Source organism: Labrus bergylta, chromosome 15 (genome assembly GCF_963930695.1).
Source record: "Labrus bergylta chromosome 15, fLabBer1.1, whole genome shotgun sequence".
NCBI classification, from domain to species: domain Eukaryota; kingdom Metazoa; phylum Chordata; class Actinopteri; order Labriformes; family Labridae; genus Labrus; species Labrus bergylta.
In genome coordinates this window covers 23626326-23651413 of record NC_089209.1, presented here as the reverse complement: position 1 = coordinate 23651413, position 25088 = coordinate 23626326, and the positions used below count along the sequence as shown (strand labels likewise).

The following is a 25088-nucleotide window of genomic DNA, read 5'->3' as shown; positions in this document are numbered from 1 at the left end:
TTTCATACAGTAACAGTCGCTCTGGATTAACATTGTTACATAACTCCTCATATCGGTAATTGGTAATGCACTTAAAATAATTATACTACTGTATGTTTCAGATATCATGACATCACTGCACGTAACGTGTGTCAAGCAAGCCGTAGTGTTTTTATGATGACTTAACACATTGAACATGAGCAGTGTGCGCCACCAAATGATCCCTAAACTGCAAACAGTGAAATAAGCGATGTTCTTCCTCCACCTCCGATCATTCACTGTTTACGTTGTGCATTTAAAAGTGTGCATGTAGATCTGCCTGCACACTCATGCGCTGCACATCTGTCAGCCTCTACCTTTACATCGGGAGCTGAAGGTTTCCGCTCTCACCAGGCGGGGGGGGAGAAAACGTGCCGCCCGTTCAGGCTGCAGCGAGCAAATCCGAGAGACATCTGACGCAAAGGATTTGTAGGTTTAGGATAAAATGCTTCGCCCCCTCCTCGGTGGGAGATTAAAATCCGTGACTTCCATGCAGCCTATAGATTCTCACTATGTGTACAGCGCGGAGCGGTGAGTGCGGAATGCGCGTCCTGTGCGGGAACCGGTGCGGGAGTAACCTGCAGCTTTGAGAGTATTGGAGAGGTCTGACGCTGGACACCATGCACACGGACGTGGTGCTGCTCAACTTGCTGGTTTGGATGCTTGGTGTGTCCGGACAGCCGGGACAGAGAGGACAATCCCTGCAGCCGTACAGGCTCGTCAGGTCAGTCCATTATGACATAATGTATATACTCATAAAGCGCCGTGCGTAAATACGCGCCAAGCTGAACAATTTAATCATTTTAAGTTAATTGAACCGACTTTAAAACGCTTTTTTTTTTAAAAGTTTTATCAAAAGAGGTGGATATCCTGCCATGTTTTCAATGTTACTTATCTCTAAAATTAGGTAGGAGAGTTTTGAAACTATTAGCGTGAATCTCTTTCAATAAAACTTCTTTCAACCTGGGTTATCATCGAATCTGCGTTAAACAAAAAAAAAGGAAGAAACAAAAGTACAAGATGATAAAAGAGTCTGCACAAGATTAAACTCCGGCGCCTGTCAGTTTGTACATGGCTTTGAAAACCGTGTTTGAAGTTCATTAAATAATCAAAGTTCAAGCTCTGTGTACAGTACAAACTAGTTAAAGAACTTTCCAGAACATCAAAAGGTCCTCATCAGCAGTCTGAGTTTGTTCGATTTTAAATTGTAAAGGCATGCTGCAAGTTCTGCTCGTTTCATCTGACTTATCTACAACTTGTTAAGTCACTTAAGTGAGACATTTGCAGAATCTGTGCGTTTTCCAAAATGTCAGATTTGTTTAGTGTAATAAGCACATGACACTGTAATGTTTGGTGGTAGTAAAGAGCTAAAGGATTTTCCCTCATCTGTTATAGCTTCTGTTCTCCCATGATGATGTAATGTTATTATAAATTATGAGAAGAGATCATAATCATCAGTTCAATAACTGGTCTAATATCCACTAGTTATGAAAATATCAACAAATACAACACAGTATCTCCTGATAAAGGATAGTCGATCGATAGTTTTCAGAAAGCTCCGGCTGGATGTGAGGCGAAAGTTAGCTCTAAGCCTCTGTTCAGTCCTACATATTACCCAGGTCTATATGAGATGCATTAAGTAATGTCAATATATACAGCCACCCTACAGTCGTTATGGATTTACATAATGGAATTATAAACAGGTTGATATCACATTGGGCCCTTCAACACAACCTTTGTCAACCCATAACTATTAATATCATTACACCTCCAAACACAAATTACCTGTTAAAAGCTTTAAATTAAAGCAACAATATGTAGGAATTCAGTTTGCTGTTCTTTGGCGCCCACAGATGGTCTCTGAATGGAACTGCAGTGTCGTAAAACATACAGCACTGTTACACCTGACAGAGGGAGGAAAAGTCGGAAAAGACGTTGTGAGAAGTCAATGAACGTCTGACAAGTTACAGTCCTATCACCAGATTTGGATCAAATCTGACTCTGCTAGCGTCTACAGCCCGTTGTTTGCTAACTGTTAGCATGTGGAGTATGTGTATTCAACTGTTACCATGACGACTATAGGCGGAGATTGTTAAATTGCAGAGGGTCATTTATGACATGCTAATTGAGACAGGTTTGTAAGGTTCCGAACTTACAAAGCTAACTTCAAGATCAACGAGGAAAGAGACAACTTTTTGGTTTAAGATGGATTTATTTAAGTAGAAGGAAACTCTTGAGCTTCAGCTGTTCCACAAATGGAGGTGGGTGAAGGAGGTCGGAGAAGGACCTTAGACGTTCAAAATACAATTCAGTGGACTCCTTCTTTCAGGCATGATCCAAAGAAAGTACTGTAGCACACCAATCACTTAAGGCAGATTACATTTCTGAAACATTGCTCATATTTGTGCTGTATAGGAGTTTACTTGCAAATATTCAAAATTTAAAAACAATAAATCACTAACCAACCTTGAGGGCAAAGGATTTCAATTATTGTTGCCATGGAATCAAAATGGTTATGGATATAAAATCTTAGATGTCATTGTCTTAATGTCTTAAGTCAAACTCTCTTTGCAACACTTACATCCCAGTTTGGCCTCTTTTCCCTCACCACAACAGTGTCCACATGTTTCTATTTCCTCCTCTTTACATTTTTTGATGCACATGAACGCCACAATTGCAAGATCTCGCTTTCTGCTGACCGCCATGGCAACCTCAGCTCGATCAGGTTTACGCACACTGATGATGCTAATGACGCTGCGTGTTGACTAGCCTTGCAGCCTACGATTCCCAGGTACCTCGTTGCACAGTAGAAGGCTACATACAACCCCACTTAAAAAATACAAAACTATCCCTTTAAGTGGACCCGGTGTGTCACAAAAAGATCATGCGTATTATCATTATACACCTGCTGACATTAGAATAAACTGGAAATAGTGTCCATTGTGTTTATAATTAAATAACAGAACTGAATGAATATTTCAGGAAAAGGCCGTTGTTATTTGGATCAAAACTTCTTTATGCATGTTTGATAGTCCCATAAGAGATAAACCTCCAACTCCCAGTCCAAGAACAAAGACACCAGTATACCCAGTGTTGTATGACCCGCCCTGATAAGGACAAGTTCAAATCAGTGTGATCAGAGCTCTGTTTTCAGCTGACAGCAGTAAAAACGGTGACACGTGCGCCTGTTTAGAAAAATCACTTACTGAGATTACATAACCGCTAATCTAATTGTGTTCATGTGCTTTCTGAATTATTGCTATTGTTGTGGCTTTAACCGAACTCAGCCAGGCGGAACCAAGGCCACAAATTCACGTCGTGTTTCAGTGAAGCACAAAACGTTCGACATGTGATGTTGTCTTTCTGCTCCGCAAACCTGCAAAATATCAGTTAAGGATTCTAGGATCTAAAAACTTTCTTCACACACCAAGAAATCCAAAACCACGACTCAGTTCTCCTTAGTTAACAAGAATAAAGACTCAACATAAAGTTTAATATAAAGGACGAACAACAGTCTACCTCTGTTCTCAGGTGCCGGTGTTGTAGGAACATTCAATCAAAAAATAAATCAACTGTGGCACTGACTCAAGATAAAGTCTTTACACTCACTGATCAACATTTTAGTAGGTATTAGAGTATTAGGGCCAAATTAATGGAGAACAATTCAGAGATTTCAAAATTGAAGTCATAAATTTACTAGATTAAAGTCTTAATTTGCAAGAATAATGTCGCAGATTTAATTTACAAGTTTAAAGGCTTTATATGCAATTTTTTACACTTAAATATAATAGAAATCAAATATATCCATAAAGCAGCAGTATGAAAATGAGGACCGTGGAGCATCTTGTTAAGTTATACTTTAATAAAGGTTTAAAAAATAAAGAGACACTTCCTTGTGAAGTGTGAAACACAGATTGATTGAGTATCATCAGCATCACATTGTATGAAAAGATATAGCAAGAAACTGGAGCTTTTCTAAAGAAGTAACAGTGACTTGGAGGAAACGGTCTCTTTTGTGAGGAAATGGATTTGTTCCCCTTTCATCATTTAGAGCAGGCGGATGGCTGCTCTTCTGATAAAACCTTTCAGAAGAATCATTTTAACCATAGCCTCATTTTAATTGATTTATGAATTTAATATAAAAAAAAAAAATTAACAACTTTAATCTGGTAAATTCAGATTTCGTTTTTCTTTAAAGTGGCCCTAATGTTTACACATCTCTCCATCAAAAGGAGAATATTCTTGTTTCCAGAGTGATGGTTTTGAAATGTATGTCAGCAGCTGAGGCATTTCGAGGACAGACACATTTCCTGAATCCATTTATTTCCATCACAATAATAGAAGACATAAAGAGCTGTGGCTCTCATCATTTACGGCAAGTGTCCAGCAGCTGTTTCATATTTCAAATCAATGAAACTGAACAGAGAACAACACAACCCCGAAGTTTATCTGCATGCTGTCATTGGCTCAAATGGTTTTTGTCTCTATTCCATTAATGTACAAATAGTCAAATTAAACTAAAGCTAAATATTCAACCAGTCTGAGAGAATTTGATGATACAGTCATATAACAGATCGATAACATAGTGCACGTGGGCGTGTATTTCTATCATGTTTGGATTAATAAACAGAGAGGATACAAAAGAAGACAAACACATTTCATAAAGAACTGAATTCTCCATAAAAGGCAGGTTGGCATGAAATCTTTCAAATAAAAAAAAACAAGGTCAAGAAAAAGTGCAACACTAGGAATACATACGACAAATAACAGGAGGAAAATGTCCACGCAAGGATGGCTACACACTTGACGATTTTCAAATCTTAACAGATTTTTTTTTTTTTGGCTTTTTGTGCCTTTAATGTAGAGATAGGACAGTGGATAGAGTTAGAAATCAGAGAGAGAGAGAGAGAGAGAGTGGGGAATGACATGCAGGAAAGGAGTCACAGGTGGGATTCAAACCTGGACCGCCCGCTTGAAGGACTATAGCCTCCATGCATGGAGACCACTACGCCACCATCGCCCCAACTGATTTTAAAAGCGTGGGAGACACCAGACATGAGACCAGTTTCAACAAGTATTGAGGACGATCAAAGTTGTCCGTCAACATTAGTATTTAAACAGAAATACAATGTTACGGGGCGCTGGTGACTCAATGGTTAGTACACGCGCCGCATGTATGGAGGCTATGGTCCTCCAAGTGGGCGGTCCAGGTTTGAATCCCACCTGTGGTTCCTTTCCTGCATGTCATTCCCCTCTCTCTCTCGCTCCCTGATTTCTGACTCTATCCACTCGAGTGTTCTTTTTTTTTTGGCTTCAATCCTCATATTAATGTTCACATTATTTAGTGCTGCAGTAGCGGAATTGAGCCGTGACAACTCGCACTTTTCAAATAACACTGGAGTCATTTTCAGTTTGTAGGTGTTTTACCAACTAGTTATCTGAAGGCAACAGACTCAACAGTTGATATAAAGCACGTTGCCGTCGACATACCTGTCTATCAGTCTTTAGTCCGGCTAACAGATGGTGGAGCTGGCAGTGTTTTAAAAACAGTCGGCTGTTTGTATGGAGTGTCTCCACCTTGATCTTCCAAGGCTATCTAGAAGCTTGTTTCTGTTAAGCTCTGTTTTAACTTCTTGTGAAAGAAGTTTTGCTCCCTGAACATCAACTACAACTCACCACTTTGTGCAGGGAATAATAATGTTGGTATTTCAGAGACAGACAAATCATGGCTGAATGATCACCTTCACATTCCTTCCCCCTGGATTCTGCTGTGCTGACGTTAGTGGAACCTCCCCCAGTTGTTGTCGGCTGTTTCACATAAAGTGACGAGTAACAAATCCTTTTTAAAGTCAGTAATTTTTACAGCGTTATTCGATCTGGAAATTAACTACTTTGTTACTGCGTTACAGTAACGTGTTGGTCCCAACACAGTCGCCTTCATTTCAATGCTGTGTGCAGTTCAGTCAGACCGCTGAAAAGATAGTCGGCCACAGAGTAACCAGACATGGTTTTTAAAGCTCATCAGCTCTTTGACCTCTTGTTAATGCTTCTCCGTAATCATTTCTCAGTTTCACTCAGTCCAAGCTGTTGGTTAAGGTGAAGTATTAAGTACAAGTGGAAGAGCCCAGTGGTGGTTAACGTCTGCGTAACATCTGTCAGAGGGTGTGAACACTAAAGAGACAGTTTGAGTGCAATGACGACCACGCTGGTGTTTTTCATGTTTTGCATTTATATAAGAGCTTTTCCTATTGGTCAACTGAGGAGAGAGAGTCAATACATCAGAGCTCCTGTTAGGAGTGTTTATGTGGTTATGAAACAACCGTACATTAACACTGATGCCTCTCTATGACCTACTAAACCAGACTGTCAGAAAATGAGATTAACATTTTTTAGATTGTGAGTTTTAAAATCAACAAACTGTAACTTTTACATCTTAAAAAAGTTGATCTAGTAGTGCAACGACTTTAAAAAGGGAGAATAGTGGCAGAGGGCTGAGGTTCTCTATTGAGATATGGCTTTAGAGCACAGCAGCTTACAAAGCAGCCAGTTAGCTCGTCTCTGGACCGTTTAATACAACAACTGAGGCTAGGAGGAAGGGCTGGTGACAGATGAAGCTAAGAAGAGAGAAAAAGAGAGAGTGAAGAAGCAGAGTGTACATCCCTGCAGATTTGACTCAGACGTAAGGTTAGGCTGTATAGTCATCATTGTCATCGTTGTCTAATGTTTAGCAGCTTTACCAGGTTCAGACATTCATCTAACCCAAGTTATGTCTCAGATTTACATACAAATAAATCCATCTTACACCAAAAAGTTGTCTCTACAACCCTAGACGCTAGCAGAGACATTTTTGGGTACAATCCTGTAATATTACGCAGATTGTCAGTCAACATGGGTATTTGGCTTCTTACAACACTGCTCCACTGCATGTCAACAAATGCACACCGTCTGTGAGGGGGAGAAGTGGTGCAAAACTGTTGCACTCAGAGACGTTAGGTTGGCGCCAAAGCGCACCATGTGGAAGTCCTTCATTTAGTTGCTTCAGTGTCGTCTGCACTGCGAAGTGAAAGTAAAGATTCATAGTGAGCGAGACATTTGACTGTTAAAATGATGCCACTACCTTCACTTGTACAAAGAGATAAATGATAATTCTAAATGGACTTGAACTTATATACTTTTCTAGTCTTCTGACTACTCAAAGTGCTTTTACACCGCATGTCACACCTACGCAGTCACACCCTGATGGTAGAGGTTGCTATGTAGTATCTAATCACATTCATACACCACAGTCGAAGCAGTGGGAGCAACTTGGGGTTAAGTGTCTTGCCCAAGTACAACGGGCATGTTGCTGCATGAGCTGGGGATCGAAGCATTGACCTTCAGGTTGAGAGACAACGACTCTACCAACTGAGCCACAGCCACAGATAAGACGTACTGTTTGCCCACAGGGGGAAAATGTCCTAGTTAACGGTCTGATATGTCATGAGGAACGCCCCCCGGAAGTCGGAATTACGACTTAGAAACATAAATCAATCACACTGAGAGTATCGTGTTGTCATTTTATTTTTGCGCCCACACTATTGCGTACTGTGTTATCTTCTGGTATCAGCTAACAAAAGTACTCCTGGAAGTTGTTTGTCCAACTACTGGAACGCGGTTAACTCCTGTGTGATGTCATTCCCAGCTCCGAGATCTGAGTTCCTCGCTAATTGGAAGTGCACTATATTACATTTTGGAGGGTTGAAATGTCAATTAAAGCAGCATTTTTTTTTACCTGAAACAGTTGAAACAGAGACAGTTTTCAGGGCACTTGAAGTTGAACTTAATTTAACCACTTGAAGGATTTCTCTCTCTGTTTCTACTGTCTCCTGCCGTGCAGAGTGTACAGAGGAAGTTCAGTGAAAACATGAAAACGCAGAAGTCCTTTCCATTAGATTCCTTCAGTGCTTATTACGCAATAATGCATTTTTATTGTACACCACCTAATCTGTTATCGTCCTCTGCAGAGCGAGATGAACTTGTTTCCTGAGGCTTATTTAAAGTACACACTCCTGTCCTGCCTTCATCTCTCAGTCCTACATGAGGTGATCAGAGAGGACTCATACCTGGTGTGATCTGTGACCTGATCTTTAGTTTCCCTCCTTCGTTCAGGATGTTTTAAGTCTGTTATGTAACGAATGATAGAAATCACCATGTCACTTCCAAAATCTCTTTTTGGTTGTTTCACATGACATCCTCATTTCATCCCTAGGATCATTGTTAATACCTTAAAGTGTGTTGACTAAAAGTTGATGTTTTTGAATTGTTATTCAAAGTGTCCTCAAACATTACAGAAAGGATCCCCAGACCTTTTCGTAACAGAGGAAAATGTTTGGTTTTTTTTGTTTGTTTTTTAAACAAGCTGTTTCCAAGCTGTTTTTTTTTAAACAAGCTGTTTCCTAGCTGTTGTTCAGAAGTCGTTCTCAGACCAAGCACGGCGGGTGTTGTCTAGGCCCCCTCTTGATTGGTCACTCTATCATCACAAACTATGGTCGGCTATTTGCCTGTTCAGAGGCGTAATTTGTGGCACATTTCCTTTTTTGAGTTTCTTTAAGTGGTGATTTTGGACAAACACTTTTTGAGGCTTAATCAATTAAACAACCTCGTATTCACTCTGTAAAATATTCAAATGTTTGGAAGACCACTTAATTAATTTCTGACAAATCAATGAGAAACATATAAATGTAGATCTTAGGTTGTAAGAAGAGAAGGCAATTTAAACGGGATCTTACTGTTATCTCAGGATCTTATTTTGTCATGCACATTATGATGAGTATAGATAGAGAGAGAGAGAGAGAGAAGATTTGCCTTTAAAGTTCCTAAACAGGGGTCATGTGGAGCGGTGGGCTGTTTCTCAGTTCAGCCATGTCCAGGTTGAAAGATTCCCTCCGACATTGTCCAACATTGCATAATACTTGTATAAAATCCCATGAGTGTGTTTTCTTTTGTTCAGGTCAAAAAGAGAAATGCCTCTGATCGATGGATCCAGCAGCAGGATTGGCAGGTAAATGCAGTTTTTTTTGTGTGTAATAAGAACAGGAACCAGGGCTAACCAGCAGAATCTTCTGGAGCAGAATAAAGCAGTATAACTTGGTGTCACTCGGGCCATGTAAGACGGCTGCAGTCCTCCAAGAGGTCGGCCCAGGTTCATATCAATCTTTGGCTCCTTTCCTGCATGTCATTCCCCACCATCTCTCTCTGGATTTCTGACTCTAGCTCTGTCCTAGCTCAAAATAAAGGCAGAAATAGCCAGAAATAAACCTTAAAAAAAGCAGCATGACTGTATTTAGAGGCACACGGTGAAAAATTGAATTACACTATTGTTTGCAGCTGCTTCCGTGTATTTTACTAAGCCTAATATAATCCATTCCTATCCTTTAGAATTAGGAAGTTCATAAGAGTATTTCTCTACGCTGATTAAAGCCAATACCAGGGCATAAATAAAGTCAGTGATTTGAAAGAGGCTTTAGAGAAGAAACACTGAAGCTGCACGCAGCATTGAAAATGTAAGCCAATCCAAAGAAGCATTACAATTATTTTGCATCTGTAAATACTTTTTTTTTAATTATGATTATTTCTTTTACCTTGCTTAGAATTGGTAACAAACTTACCTGTATGTTGGGCCGACGTCAGATCACGACGTTGGGCCGATGTCAGGTCCTGACTATTGATGTCCAAGTATCATCCTTACAGGGTTCAAAATGAAAATTTTCATGACGTCATTTTCCGACGTCTTTTCAAAGACAATTACAGACGTCTTAAGGACACCTTGTGGTTCAGAAAGAGAGTTTATATGACGTCTTTTTTAAACGTCTTTTTAACGTCCAAGAAAGATGTCACAAAAATGTTCAATCCGAACCATATAAGGCAGTCCTGTAGACGTCGATACTGACTGTTAAAGATCTTAACGTTGGGCTGACGTCAGATCCCAACGTTGGGCTTCAGAGCAAGAGAGAGGGCGAGCGATAAGGTCCACTGTCTGCACACTCTTGTAAATGTATCCACACTTAAGCTTCTCCTGGCTCTGTTTTAACAATGTTAATGTACAGCTGCTTGCAGCCAATTCTGTGCTGAACTCCAATAAACAACAGAATATCTGTTAATGTAGGTCTACAGCTGCTTTCTGTTGATTCAGTACTGAACTACTATAAATAACGGAATATCGATTGGAACTTTTCAAAACATGAGGTGTACTCCTGTTGTTGTTTATGTCTGTGCACATGCGAGCATAAAGTGAGCAGATTAAAGTTGTTTGTTGAAAAACTAGATTAATTTAGAGGGGAAACACATTTGATATAAATACAACCCAATAGATACAAGACAGATAAGATAAGAAAAAAAAATTGTAGTTTTATGCTGAACGGGTATTCAATGTCATAAAGGGAATGTGTCAACATTACATGGTAGAATTGATCATTTAAATTAGATGGATGTTGTTTTCTTTTGTTGTCAGCTCAATGCTGAAAAGGAGTCAAGACATCACTAAAGCCTGGGGAACAAAGTCGGAGCAGCTGCTGAGGATAGACGACCACGACTTCACCATGAGGCCGGGGTTCGGAGGTGAGGAGCTTTATTAATCTGAACTGAACAGAGTGTTGCAGAGCCATTAGGCCTCTGCTCCAAGATATTTCATCTTAAAGTCAACTTCCAGACGAGTCATTAGCCACATCTGTCGGTTTAGACTTCACCCCGTCCACCCTCTCCATCTGATCTATACACTCCTCTGGACGTGGGCGGAGGGCGAGTCCAGCTCTGGCTCGTAGAGATGACATAACAGGGTGGGATTAAGTCTGATCCACGATGCTGTGATTAATTATGACCGAGCTGCAGCAGTCTGTAGCTTTACGTTTCAATAACTTCCATCTAAATCTGCCATGTAAGCAGCGCTCAGAGCCTGAATCTGTGAGATTTTTAAATTCTCACTCTCATACATTTTCTTTATGTTTGAAAATCTCCCGTGGAGTTTTTAAAGTCTTTACTCTGCTAACAGCTGTCAGTCTTTATATCTGCATGATCCCTGTGAACGACAGCTGCCCAGCAGAGAGTTAAAGGGAAAAAGACGTTGTTGAAACATATCAAATATCAACCAGAAATAAAGTGAAATCATTTTTTCTGGAGATAGTTGACTTCTTTTTTGGGAGGGATTGTTGTTCGGGTAAATAAAGTGAGTTAGCCACCATCACCACATTCAGCAAAATAATATATAATATATCAGAAATATATTGCGTCCACACTCAAATTAAAAATGATATACAGTTATTGAAATGCAAACCACAACAAGAAAAACATCAGTCCAGATTTGTAAAACGATACGCACATTTTCAGCTCAACACTTTTTGCAAAACTTCTCCTCAGGCAAGACATGACGTAAAAGAGAACGACGTGAAGGTGGGGAACGAAGTAACAGAGTCCTCTGTATGACACTACAATGAGAATATTTTCCTTCATATAAATACCATGTGTAGTTCAACTGAATCACAATATCAACAAAGTCGAGTGCAGACAGTCTATGGTCGTGTAAAAGTCACCCCCCCCCCGTTTGCGCTCACTCACATGTAGCATACCCCAAAAAACTAAAGGAGTTTTGTGCAAGATGTGAAAGTACTCTTTGAGAGAGTAAAAGTGTTGCAGAAATGTCCTTAGCCTGCATTCCTTCTATTAGCCAGCAGGGGAAACCTAACAGGTTGTAAAAAAAGGAAATGTTCCTACTTCTCAGTAGATTTATTCCATCAGTAAACATTTTCTGAACAAGTTGATTGTGTCAGTCTCTATTTTCAAGTCTTCTTCAACACAGCATGATGTTCCTTTAGTAAAGGATGGTCCCATTTAGAGTCAAAGAGACCAGAAAGGAAGATACTTAATCCTCTCTTCCAAATATGGTTACTGTTGGATCGTATAAAACAAGACAATGATGCTGTGTTTAAAGAAACTGGAGAAAACTTGTCAGTTTGGGTTGTAGTACTGTCTCTCTTCACATTTCTCTTTCGAGAAAACTATACGTCTCTGCTTTAACAGGCATTTGGATGAAGAAAAGCAGATTTAATAGTTTGACTAAAAAATGATAGGCATTAAACGGAGTCACAATCTGTAAACAAACGCAGATAATCCAGTCAGTTTCTACGTCTGTGTGAGTTTACACTGACGTCCACACGGGTAAATTAAAAGGTTCCTGCATATTTTTTTCCAGGACCTGCTGTCCCAGTCGGAGTGGATGTTCAGGTTGAAAGTTTGGATGCTATTTCAGAAGTCGATATGGTAAGCCCTGACTAAAGTGTTTTGTGTATTAAACGTGTTGTCGGTGGTCATAAGGTTTTAACAGACGTGTACTTCCTTGTTGAAGGACTTCACTATGACCCTGTACCTGAGGCATTACTGGAAAGACGAACGCCTGTCCTTCAGGAGCAACAAGAACCAGAGCATGACCTTCGACGGCCGCCTGGTGAAGAAGATCTGGGTCCCCGACCTGTTTTTTGTCCACTCCAAGAAGTCCTTCACTCATGACACCACCACGGAGAACGTCATGCTGCGGGTTTACCCCGATGGGAAAGTCCTCTACAGCCTCAGGTGAGTCCCAACAGGAGTGACATGAGAGGACACAGTTAAACATTCACACACACTTTGCTCTTTCTTCCTCTGTCATCTATATTACACATCTAAAAGCCTAAATGTGGACTAAACAAATGTTTACTTGAAATACAGTAGAAAAACTATTTGTTTGTGTTTTCGGATGTCTGGGGTCACCAGAGTTTAGTGAAGTCAAGGTAGGGTCACGAGCCAGCGAGGTTGGGAACCACTGATTTAAACTGTTAGGATAAGAAGATTTTAATGCTGCCTCTGATGTGTTACTTTATGAAGCCAAAAATGATGATAACACTTCACATCAGATACCTAACGATACAATACGCCGACCTGTCGGGCTTTGCTTACATGCTGTTAACATGAGGGGACTGAATATGAAGTTAATATTATTCAGAGGTGATTCTGCTTTCAGAGAAAAGCTATTTATTTCTGCATGACTCATGTCTGACAGAATAGTTTAGAACACAATTTTAACAAAATTCAAAATGTCTGAACACAATTTTGTTCCTCATGATAAATGAGGGTGAAGCCCTGTTCTGGCTGCCTGTTCAAGGTGCCATATTTAAACCCCAGTGACGCCTCTCCTTTGATATGACTGTACAGAGAATGGGGGGATGAAGGGATCCCACCACAGAGGAGCTTTAAGAGCACAATCAAAAACTGAAAAGTGCTTTAGGAAGTGTTCCAGTGTGTGTGTGATTTATTTTAACAAAAGCGAGTCAGTGTTTTCTTATGCCGTCTTTGCCATTGCACAGTGCGTTTGTGTGTTCTCTGGCAACTAGAGATACAGAGACAGACCGACTCCTTGGCAAGTCCAAGGAAACTTGGAAAGTGTTGTCTGTCTGTAAGGTGTAGCACGCAGGATTAGCTGTAAACAGTTGATTCACTCTCTGTGACATGACGGTTTTATTGGCTTGTAGTCTAACAATAGCGTGCATAGTCCGTATCTTAAAAACATCGTCAACAAGGGGCGGGCTCAGGGCAAATCTACCTGCAGGATGTAGGCTGTCAACCCAATCACAAGTTGTAAATCGTACCAGGGATCTGCCCAGGAATGCATGCAGCTCACATAAAATTTAAAAACAGTATATATTGTTTTTCTGGGGGCAGATCTGTGATGACAAAGTATCTGAAGTTTACACTTAATAAATGTTAAGTTAGGCTGACCATATTTTCAAAACCTCCAAATTGGGACACTTTAATTTTAACGCGCAAACCCACAACGTCCTGGCACACAGAGCACTCACCAGGACCCCTCTCATCCACTCAGTCCAATCAGGTCAGAGATATAGGACTCTGACCTGGATAGGGCACGTTAAAAAAAGAGTTTTGTCCCCTTGGCTATTGAAGCACTTATCAAACTCCCACATTGACTGTTGTATTGGCTGCTATGGTTACTGTTATGTGCTATGTTTTTGTCCTTGTGTAACATGCTTACCCATATAAATATATGTGTATCCATGTACCAACTGTACAAACTGTGACAACAGATTTCCTGCTAGGGGACAATATGGTATTGTGTTGTATCAACCCACAGATTGGTGACCTGCAATGGTCACTCAAGGTGGTAGGTAAAGGTTTCCTCCTGATACTTCCAGCCTGTACCCACTGTTTGTGTTCGCTTGTTTTAGGATGGCTTTGTATGTCCACATTTCCAACGTTGACATTGCAAAAAGCGACATATTCACTGCCTCTTTGGAAAACGCTGACTTCCTTTTTAGTTTCACAGCGAGCCTACGGACCTGTGAATATGATTAAATGTGTTTAATGAGCAGCAACCGCAACCCCAAGATTGATTGACACTCAACAGACACATCAGTATTGAGCTTTGACTCACAGTGCATTAGTGATGTTTTTCTACTGGTTAGAACAGTAACAGCCTTGGCAACAACATTGATTGACATATATAGAGACAGAACAGTTTTGCAAGCATGGTGCATTGTTGTGGTTGGTTAAAACTGGGACAGGGAATGTTTAAAACCGGGACATATTATTGTTTATAGACATTTGTGGGGACTCGAGACATGGAGCTTGAAAACAGGACGGTCTCGGTCAAATCGAGACATATAGTCACCCTTTGTAAAGTGTCCTTATTAGTCTGTCGACTCGGTAGAAAACGCATATTCCTCAGCCTGCGTAAAAATGACCTGGAAACAGTGTTAGACTCTAAAGTGTCTGGAGAGGAAATGAAAGGGTGGATGCAAAATTTGGCAGTGTAGAAATTCTGTCTGCGATATTTTAAACTGTCCTGGGAGTCACGTGCAATTCTCAGCAGGGAAGCATTTATCAGCATAACACCGGCATTGTGGAAATGTATTTCCCAATTGGATGAACAGGACGGGGAAAAAAAACAATTCCATAAATAAAGTGTTGTCTGCCTTTCTTTTGTCAGGGTGGGAGGTCTCGTAGGGGTGTTGGTCCTCAAAACCAAATTAGAACACAGAAAACACTGCAGAGTATCTTAGCACAAGACACATGAAGTACACGTCCTACTTAGTCAGTGGGGCAGGTTATGATGTTAGTGGGTGGTCATGGCCAGGACAAAGTGGCTCCAGCTGCCACAGTACAAGACTTGAATTTAAGGGGATAAAGTTCTGCCAATTAGGAGCGCTAATACCCCCGAGCAGGAACTTGTAATTTTGGTGAGCGATAGGAGGCTCGGAGCCAAGAGAGTTGAATCAGTAATCCACGTTACAGAGTCTGGCAGAGATTAACAGCTGGCCATCTGCCTCCTCTTCAGACCCCCGGGGGGCACAGCGGTGCCTTCATGACGGACGGGAACGAAGAAAACTCAACTGATGATGTCAACATCCACCAATCTGCATTCAGCAACATTCAAAGACTGAAATATCTGGATTTTATTTCTGAGGGTGATGACAGAGCAGCCTACATATTTTGAGTTTTAGCCACATCTCAGATATTAAAGTTTGTGATCTTTTTGGGACTCTGAATAAAGTTTTGTCTTTATGTGGACTACGGTTCTTTGCTTCTTGGTGAACGTATATTGTGTTTATGAGGGAAAATATGTGATTGCAAATAGCAGATATGATCATGCATCCTGATTACATGACCCCGGTTAATCTGGCCGTTGGTGCTGGTTGAAGATTTTCCAGACCCAGGCAGATTGAGGATGACAGTTTGTCCAGCATCCTGCATGCCGCGTGGTCGTCTCTGCTCCTGTGAGCTGGATTATCTGTTTTCATTTATCATCTCTCCGCAGAAGCCCCCCACCCACTTCCTCTCTGCCTTTTAGTAAGGAGGGCTCATGCTCTGCTGGAGGTTACACATGCATTATGAGCAAATAATGGATATTCATTTATATTGTCAATCACCAAATCAAAAGTACAGACATCTTTGTTTGTAGTTTTAAACTACAGGCCATGTTTTTTTTACATCTGTGGGGCTTTATTGAACATCAAAAGTCAAAGATTTGCTCCCACAGATTGTTGAATCCCAGAGCAGTAAGATAGACGAATGGCTGCTATGTTCATTTGGTGGCAAATGTTCCTTATTAAAGTGCATACACTAAAAGTTTTTATACCTGTTAAGTGCCGAGTCCTGCACACCCTCACTGGCCCCTTTAGAGTTTAACGTATACCATATTTATATTTATATTGCCTGTTTTTTAAACTCACTGTCCTGTGTCCTTGTCCAATTGTACTGTCTACAACCTCTTGCAAATGTTTTCCAATGTAGTTTTCATGCTACAAATGACAATTAACTAAACTGAACTGTCCTGAACAGAGACCTGAGGCAGGACAAACACAGTGTAACGTCTTGTTCAACTATTACTCATTCAATGCAGTAATCTGAATACTAAGAGATGGCAGACTAGACACCAGAGGAACTAAAAACGCCATGCAGAAAAGGTTCATAACTCGGGGAAGAAAGGGGCGATGAAGCAGCATGATGTGTATAAAACTTAAGCTGCTAATATAGTAAAATAACTAAACCTAGATTATGAAAGTAGGAGGAGCTACAGCTACACTATGTTTAAATAATCGTATGATGACACTTTTCTATGCATCTTTACACATTTCCTGTGGTTGTTTTTGAATGATGTTGTTTTTTTTCTTGCACCTTGTGGCATGTTGCATGTTTGACCACACCTGCAATCATATTAATGGTTAGCAAATGTATCTATATATACAGTATGGATGGGTTTTACCTCAATTTTTTTTGCAAAAATTATCACCTTACGAAAGACAGCTGGGTCCAAGCGTTGTGATAATTGCTGCTTTTTTTAGGCCGTCTGCACATCAGTGACAAGCGTATAACCATCTTCCTTCATTCTTTTTTTTAGGGTGACAGTCACATCAATGTGCAGCATGGACCTGAGTCGCTTTCCTCTCGACACGCAGACGTGCTCTTTGGAGATAGAGAGCTGTAAGTGTACACATTTTCAGCCAACTGTTTTCTGATTATTCCTCCGTCTCTGGAGAGTGTAGGAAGTCTCATGCTCATTCAAAAAGCAGTGGTGAATTCCTCCTGTTTTTTATGACACTGTGTTTTCTGGATTAAGGTAATGGGGTTGATTACATGTGATTTGTTTTGCAGATACTCAGTTGCTTGTCTTTGTCTCTCTCCAGATGCGTACACAGACGATGACCTGATGCTGTACTGGAAGGAAGGGAACAGGTCGTTAAACACAGACGAGAGGATTTCTCTCTCCCAGTTTCTCATCCAGGAGTTTCACACCACCACCAAGCTGGCCTTCTACAGCAGCACAGGTACTGACAGGTAGTGAACAGCCTTCTATTCAGGCAAGTCTTCTTACAGGTTATCTTACAGCTTTATCTCTCTGTCTCCAGGCTGGTACAACCGTCTGTACATCACCTTCACTCTGCGGCGTCACATCTTCTTCTTCCTGCTGCAGACCTACTTCCCCGCCACGCTGATGGTCATGTTGTCCTGGGTGTCCTTCTGGATTGACCGCAGGGCCGTCCCTGCCAGGGTGCCGTTAGGTGAGATTTCTTCACTTAACAATTGTGACGGTAATATGATGAGAAGATATACACAAGGAAACAGGAACACAAGGGTTTTTGTCAGAATAAAACAGGAAATCACAATTTAACATAACATGGTTAAAGGAGCATGTAACTGTGACATGTAGTGTTTAAAACGGGTACTGCAGTCTTTATTTAAAACACTGGAGAGAGCTGCCTCCCCCGCTCCCTCCTCCCTAGATCCCTAGTCTCACGCAGGTCGCCATGTTGCAAACACTGTAGCTTCAGTGTTTAGCCAGCTCTGCATCAATGTTGATCCTAGTTTGAGCACGTTTCCAACAGGTGTTGCAGCGATCGAAGCGGGGATAAATATTGGAGATGCTTTTGTGCAGAACTGTTTCAAGACCGATGCAGAGGAGGTTAAACACTGAAGCTTCAGTGTCCGCGTTACATGGTAACCCGTGTGAGCGTCGAGGGGCGAGGGGTTGACAGCTCTCTCAAATGTTTTGAATTAAGACTGCAGTACCCATTTTAAACACTAGGTGTCAGAGTTACATATTACTCCTTTAACATGCACCAATGATTTAGGATAGGATAGGATAGTACTTTATTGATCCCCAGAGGGGAAATTCGGGCGTTACAGCAGCACAGACAAGAAAGCTCAAATACACATTAAACAGAATAGATAAGATAAATAAAAAATAAATAAATAAATAAAAACAGGGGGTATATACAGTACAAAATGAATGATGAAGTTAACTGGGGGGAATTGAGAGTTGAGACAGTATTTGCAGAGAATGACAACATAAAGTGACAAGTGATTAAAGTGACTTGGTATGATAAATAAATAGCAGCAAGTAATGTAAACAGCAGAGAAGAGAGGCAGTGTTGTACCACAGTACTGCAGAGTGCAGTTATATAATATAATGTAGTATAATATAATATAGTGCAATATGAACAATATAGTGTAATATAATGAAATGTTATATAATATAGACTAGTATAATAATATAATAAAATATATAGAATGTACAGTATATATGTATATATATATTGACCTAAATAATAATAATAATAATACAATAATACAATGATAATAATGAAGCAGGTCATGTGGGTAGTGTTTTATGGGGGTGAAGTTTAGTGTCAAGGATGGACTGTTATTGTTGTCATAGGCTGCTGTTGTACAGTCTTATGGCAGTGGGCACAAAGGAGCGCCTGAAGCGCTCTGTTTTGCACCTGGGGGGGATGAGGCGTTGGCTGAAGGAGCTGCCCATCTGCCACAGCTCACCATGTAGAGGGTGAAAGGAGTTATCCAGAATGGATAAGATTTTTTCCTTCATCCTCCTCTCACCCACTGTCTCCAAACTGTCCAGATCCAGACCCACTACAGAGCGGGCCTTCCTCACCAGCTTGTTCAGCCTGTTTGCTTCACCAGTCTTGATGCCACCCCACCAGCACGCCACAGCAAAGAAGAGGGCACTGGCCACCACAGACTGGTAGAAGGTCTTCAGGAGTCTGTTGCAGACACTGAACGATCTGAGTCTCCTCAGGAAGAACATCCTGCTCTGTCCCTTCCTGAAGAGGGCGTCAGAGTTGTGAGACCAGTCCAGTTTATTGTTGATGTGGACCCCAAGGTACTTGTATGAGTCCACCCTCTCCACTTCCTTCCCCTGGATGATGACTCGGGCAGGGGGCCTCTTCTTCTTCCGGTAGTCCACTACCACCTCCTTTGTTTTGCTGATGTTGAGCTTCAGGTGGTTGCTTTCGCACCATGTGACGAAGCTCTCTAACAGTCCTCTGTACGCCTTCTTGTCGTCATCAGTGATGCACCCAACAATGGAGGAGTCATCGAAAAACTTTTGGAGGTGGCAGGAACCAGAGTTAAAAATGTGAAGAGAGTGAAGAGAAAAGGCGCCAGAACAGTTCCTTGAGGTACTCCTGTGTTGCCCGTCACTACATCAGAGACACAGCCGTCGACTCTGACATACTGTGGCCGGCCCGTGAGGTAGTTGAAGATCCAGGCTGAGGTGTCAGGGTGCAGCTGCATATCCAGCAGTTTGTCCCTCAGGAGGCAGGGCTGGATTGAATTGAAAGCACTGGAGAAGTCAAAGAACATGACTCTCACAGTGCTTCCCTTCGTCTCCAGGTGTGACAGGGCTTTGTATGTCAGGAAGATGATAGCATCCTCCACACCAATGTGCCTCTGATATGCAAACTGCAACGGATCCTGGAAAGCAGTGAGCAGGGTCCTCATGTGCTGGAGAACCAGCCTCTCAAATGTCTTCATGACATGTGACGTGAGTGCCACAGGTCTGTAGTCATTGAGAGCGCTGGGACGACCTTTCTTTGGTATCGGGACAATGCAGGAGGTCTTCCACAGGTCAGGCACCTTCATCAGCCTCAGGGAGAGGTTGAAGAGGTGCTGAAAGACTTCCAAAGACTGCCCAGCACACACCTTCAGGATTCTGGGACTGATGTTGTCTGGTCCACTGGCTTTTCTGATGTGGAGTCTGGAGAGTTCTCTTTGTACCTGGCTGGTAGTAAGAGTGAAAGTGGGACAGTGAGCGGGGGAGGGGTGTGGGGAACTGTCTATTGTCATGCAGGTACCTGAAGGGAGGGAGCTGGGGGGTGAGGGTGAGGGTGGGCTGTCCTTTGAAGCTGCTGATGAGGAGCTGAGAGAGGGGGGGGGAGGTGGTCAAGACCTTGATGGGAGGAAGAGCAGAGTTTCCAGCAGAGGTGTGAATGGGGGCTGAGGTGGTGGGGGGAGACCTTCATTTCGTCTGCTGCATACTCAAATGAACAGTAAAAAGCTAATTTATGAAATTTTAATTTTAATTAAAAACATAAGGAAAGCATAATTTCAAGTCCTTCTCGTGTCGACTTTTTAATCGCCCATCGTCGTATCTTCTCAAAAATATTTTGTCGTGTATTGTTTCTATTGGACCACCTGTTCTCTTCATGGTACATCCATATTGAAGTATTCTGATGACTCATGATAAACTTGTGCTGGAACATTAATTTACCTTCCCTCACATCAGATGTAATTTTAACCTGACCAGCTAAAGTCACCTCTCATATGGAACCTTATTGGACTGTTAGCTCGTGTTAAGCTATCAGAGATATCAAATAAAGACTGTTTTCTGAACTCGTCGTGTTTCAGGTATAACCACGGTGCTCACCATGTCCACCATCATCACTGGAGTGAACGCATCCATGCCGCGGGTGTCCTACATCAAAGCTGTGGACATTTACCTGTGGGTCAGCTTCGTCTTTGTCTTCCTGTCGGTGATAGAGTACGCCGCCGTCAACTACCTGTCCACCCTGCAGGAACGCAAGGAGAGGAAGCACAGAGAGAGGGTCAGTACGAGTCACCTTCAGGTTTATGAATGCCCAGAGGTTCATGTATATTAACTGAAAGGTTACTTTAAAGCACAATGTCAGTTTAACCAGGCTATTGTTCATGGTTCTGAGGATGGAGATGTTAATAAGTCTGCTTTCACTAGAGCTGGGTAAATCCATAGTCCACCCAGACCGAGACTGAGACAAGGCCAAGTAAAAATTGCTTTCAATTCGGAGACCTTCAGAAAGTGGTCCCGAGACCGGTCAAGACCATTTTTCGAGCACTACAACACTAATGTTAGGGATAACTTTCTCAATTGATTTGCTGTAAGAGGAAGAGACCTGACGGGGAATGACACAGAGTTATAGTTTTATTAACAACCTGAAATATTTGGGGATTTAGACAACACATTTGGGGAATAAGCCAAGATTTGCCGCCCCTGCTCTGCTGTTTTCTTAATTCATATTTGTTAATTCCTGTCGCTGTGTCTTTTGGACAAAACCTCCTTTATGTATGTCGCTCTGCTAAATTAATTGTAAAACTGGTTCTTCTCCCTCTTTCTGTTCAACAGCAGTTTGGCAAACAGGCCATCTAATGCGGATTTCACTAACACTCAGAACACGCTGTTGCACTTTACTCACACTTTAACACTTTGGGGTTGTTTCACTCAGTTAAGACCCTTTCAAACCAAAAAGGACTCTTCCAGCGTACCCCAGGATGTAGTGATTAACACATAGGAGGACTTGCAGACGTGACATGTTGGAGGAATTTTTAAAATATACTGAAATTAGCTTTCTTGAACTCTCCAAACATCTCACCTCCAAACATGTAGGCATGTTGATGTTTTCAGGCTATATGCAGGTGTTTTATTTCAGAAACGGTCTTCATTTGTCTTTGAATCCACTTTTTTCTAAAACAAGATGAAGATTTCATAAAAATCTTTGGACGTCTGAATTATGCGTTTCTTGGGTGAAAAGACTTGCGTTACATTTTTTTGTGGACATGTTGTGATCTTGGGGCACTATTAACCATTTGTTGTCTGCCCGCAGCTGCCATGTACGTGTGGTTTAGCTCATCCTGACATGATGTCCTCCAGCTACAGCGAGGTGGACGCCAACAATACAGGAAGCTATGGCATGCCAGAGGAGAACGGCATCAAGCGGGAGAGGATGCTGGTGCAGCTGGCGATGGAGAGCGACCAGATCACCGGACACGTGGGCACCAGCGCGTATAGCAACGTCTGGATCGACACGCACGTCATAGACAAATACTCCAGAGTCCTTTTTCCTGCATCTTACATTCTCTTCAACGTCATCTACTGGTCCATCTACTGCTAAGACAGACCTGAGGCTCAGTGAGCTCCAAACACTTAAAGTGTCAAACTCTGCCTCCAGACTCGTCAAAGTGGAAACCAGAGGAGCGGAGACGTGTGCAATGAACTTAAAGTTGTTCTGGACATAAGAATGGAGTGCAGTGCCCGTCTTCAGGTAGAGTGGACCCCCAGACACAAAAACATTTAAACCTAACACAGGAAGCATCCAATCAGGTTTCTGGCATTTTTCCAGCGAGGACCAGCTGAGAGCAAAAACTGGAATAACTTCTGTCACACAGTAAAAACAGAAAAAGTTACCCTTTGTGGCTTTACCATGGGGCCATTTTTGAACCTTGTTGTGAACTTAAAGGATGTCAAATGTTCGCCAGGAAGCAGCTACGCCTGGAAACTTTTGGATTGAACAGTTTGTAATCTGCTATTTGTTTTTTAGGGATCAGGGCTTGATAAACTGTATCTAAGGGCTCGAAACAGATTGTAGCTAGAGCTTGAGTTATTCACTGTTGCTTTTGTTGCATCTTTAAACTCTGAGGGCTTTTTTTTAAAGGTTATAACACAAGTTCTTATATTTTAAATCAGGTTTTCATAATGAAAATGATCTGATCTCTGTGTGTGCGTGTATTGACGGTGCTACGGTGGCCCAGAAGGTAAACTGCACAATATTTCATGATTGCAAAAAAACATTTCTCCAGAGCCCAAAATCATTTTACTCTATTAAAATAGAAATATTATGAAACACAGACACATTTCACTTAGGATACTGAAAAAAAAAGTTGAAATATTTTTTTACACGAGTGGAGTGTTTTTGATGTTACATTAAATATTTGTAGGTTTATTTTTAATTTAGTTTCATTTAATATTTTTGCATTTTGTGAAGTGTTTTTTGCGATTTGTGCAGTCGACCTTCAAGGCCACCATACATTGAGCGTGTGTGTGTGTGCTGGTGAAAACAGTCTCACACAAAACATTGAGGTTTCTCTCTAAAAACAGCAGCAGATAACACGGCTGGACTCAGGAAACACTCCAAGATTTGATTCCCTTCTGCATGTATAGATACACTTTAACATTTGAGTTTAGCAGCAACCAGCATACAGGAACAAGACCAGCAGCAGCAACTTTTAAAATTTATCCTTGCTTTAGCTCCGAGGGTCCCTCACAGTGATGCAGAACGACAAAACAGCTTTACGAAATGGACTTTCTCCTATAGCTCATTTTTTCCAAATGTTGCAGAGTTCTCTCTTCAGTGTAGCATTTTATCTGTCAGCATGTTTTCTTGTGCCAGAAGGGACCATGTTAGCATGAAAAGGGTGGAGCTGGAGAGAAGTGAATGGTGAGCAGATGTGACATTAGAAAGGTGCGTTCATTATTCTCAGGGATTTTAATTGGGATGCTATTTGTCATTTCAAACACAGAAAAAAGTCTTAAATGGAACGAAAATACAAACAAGGCGACTCCTCGTAGTTTCCTAAAGTACAATTAAAATTAAGACATTCATGAGGACGCTGTGATAGCCCCGCCCTAACTCCTCCCCTCTTTCTGGTCTCTTTGACTCTAAATGGGACCTTAATTTACTAAATGATCATCATGCTGTATTGAAGGAGGCTTGAAACTGGAGAGTGAGACCATCAACTCATTAGGAAAATGTTTATTGAGGGAATTAATCAACTGACAAGTAGGACCATTTCTCAGACTCAGACCCCTTTCACCAAGTTGGTTCTAGGGCTCTTTTAGAGCCAGTGCCTCATGTAGAACCGGTTCTTTGTGTATCGACTGCCAATGAATAGGCTCCGATCCAGAAAAAACTGACAGAGTAGCTCCAACTCCTTGCTGTTCTAAGAGGTCATAAGAAGCGCTTATGTTGGGGGCTGGGGGCGGGGTGATCATGTCTAAAATAAACCATACAAAAACCATGTCTTCTGAAAGGTAATCACCATCTAAAGCAATCCTGACGAGCAGAACAAACTCATTGGACCTGTCGTGTTTGAATGCCGATGAAGGTTTGCAAAGCCAGAAGCAGTATTTTAAACGAGATGCTGTAATCTTCCATTGTTGTTCTGCTTGAAGACGGCACGCAAGTGGTGCTGTGAAATCACAGGCGTAAATAGTGATGTAATGATGTGGCTGTTTTGCAGCCTTTGCCCGTGGAAAAGCAAACTGGTTTTTAGACGGTTTGCAAGTTGAACCACCTCTGAACCAGCACTAGCACCAGCCGGGAACTAGCCCCAAGTTCACTTTGGTGGCAAAGGGGTTTTAGACTTTGTTATAACCAGTGCAGCCTCCCCCTGCTGGACATTTAAAGGATTGCAGGGTCTGTGCTCTACCACACTCCTGTCATGGTTTAAGATCTGCAGAATACATTTATACAGTCAAATCAAAAGTGGAAGGAGTTTCAGGCTTTTGGACCATTTGGGATCTTTAAAAAATGCCATGTAGAGATCCGGACTATGGAAAGCATCAGCTAGAGATTGTTTCGTCCTTATATACGTCTTGTGACGTGTGAAGAAACTGAAACTGTCAGTAACGTTTAATGCATTTGAGTCACATCTTCAAGGTTTCATGGTGGAATGAAATCTTCTGATTGGACTAAATGTTTAATTACATGCATGAATATTCACTTTAATCTCATTCATGGACCTTTTTCTACTTTTCCACTTCTCCATCTGTTGTAACTCTTCTCATCTTCACCTCCACATATTAAAACATGTGATGACTCGGATATTTCAGTGTGAAGATTTATTTTTTGTTGAAGGCAAATAACGTGACGTAATTTGGAAATCAGATTCTGTTGCTGAGCTTGGGATCATCTGACATGTTGGAGTGAAATCTGAGTGATCAG

General features: G+C 41.5%; 1 protein-coding gene across 1 annotated transcript; it reads left to right on the top strand.

Annotated features, from left to right (window-relative positions):
- Positions 1-524: 524 nt before the first annotated feature.
- Positions 525-25088, top strand: LOC109999008 (gamma-aminobutyric acid receptor subunit rho-1-like). The gene is made up of 10 exons (XM_065964175.1): positions 525-742; positions 9008-9058; positions 10508-10614; positions 12242-12309; positions 12395-12618; positions 16937-17019; positions 17223-17363; positions 17445-17597; positions 20743-20939; positions 21972-25088. Exons 1-10 carry the CDS (start codon positions 639-641, stop codon positions 22257-22259), a joined length of 1416 nt encoding a protein of 471 aa, XP_065820247.1. The 5' UTR covers positions 525-638; the 3' UTR covers positions 22260-25088.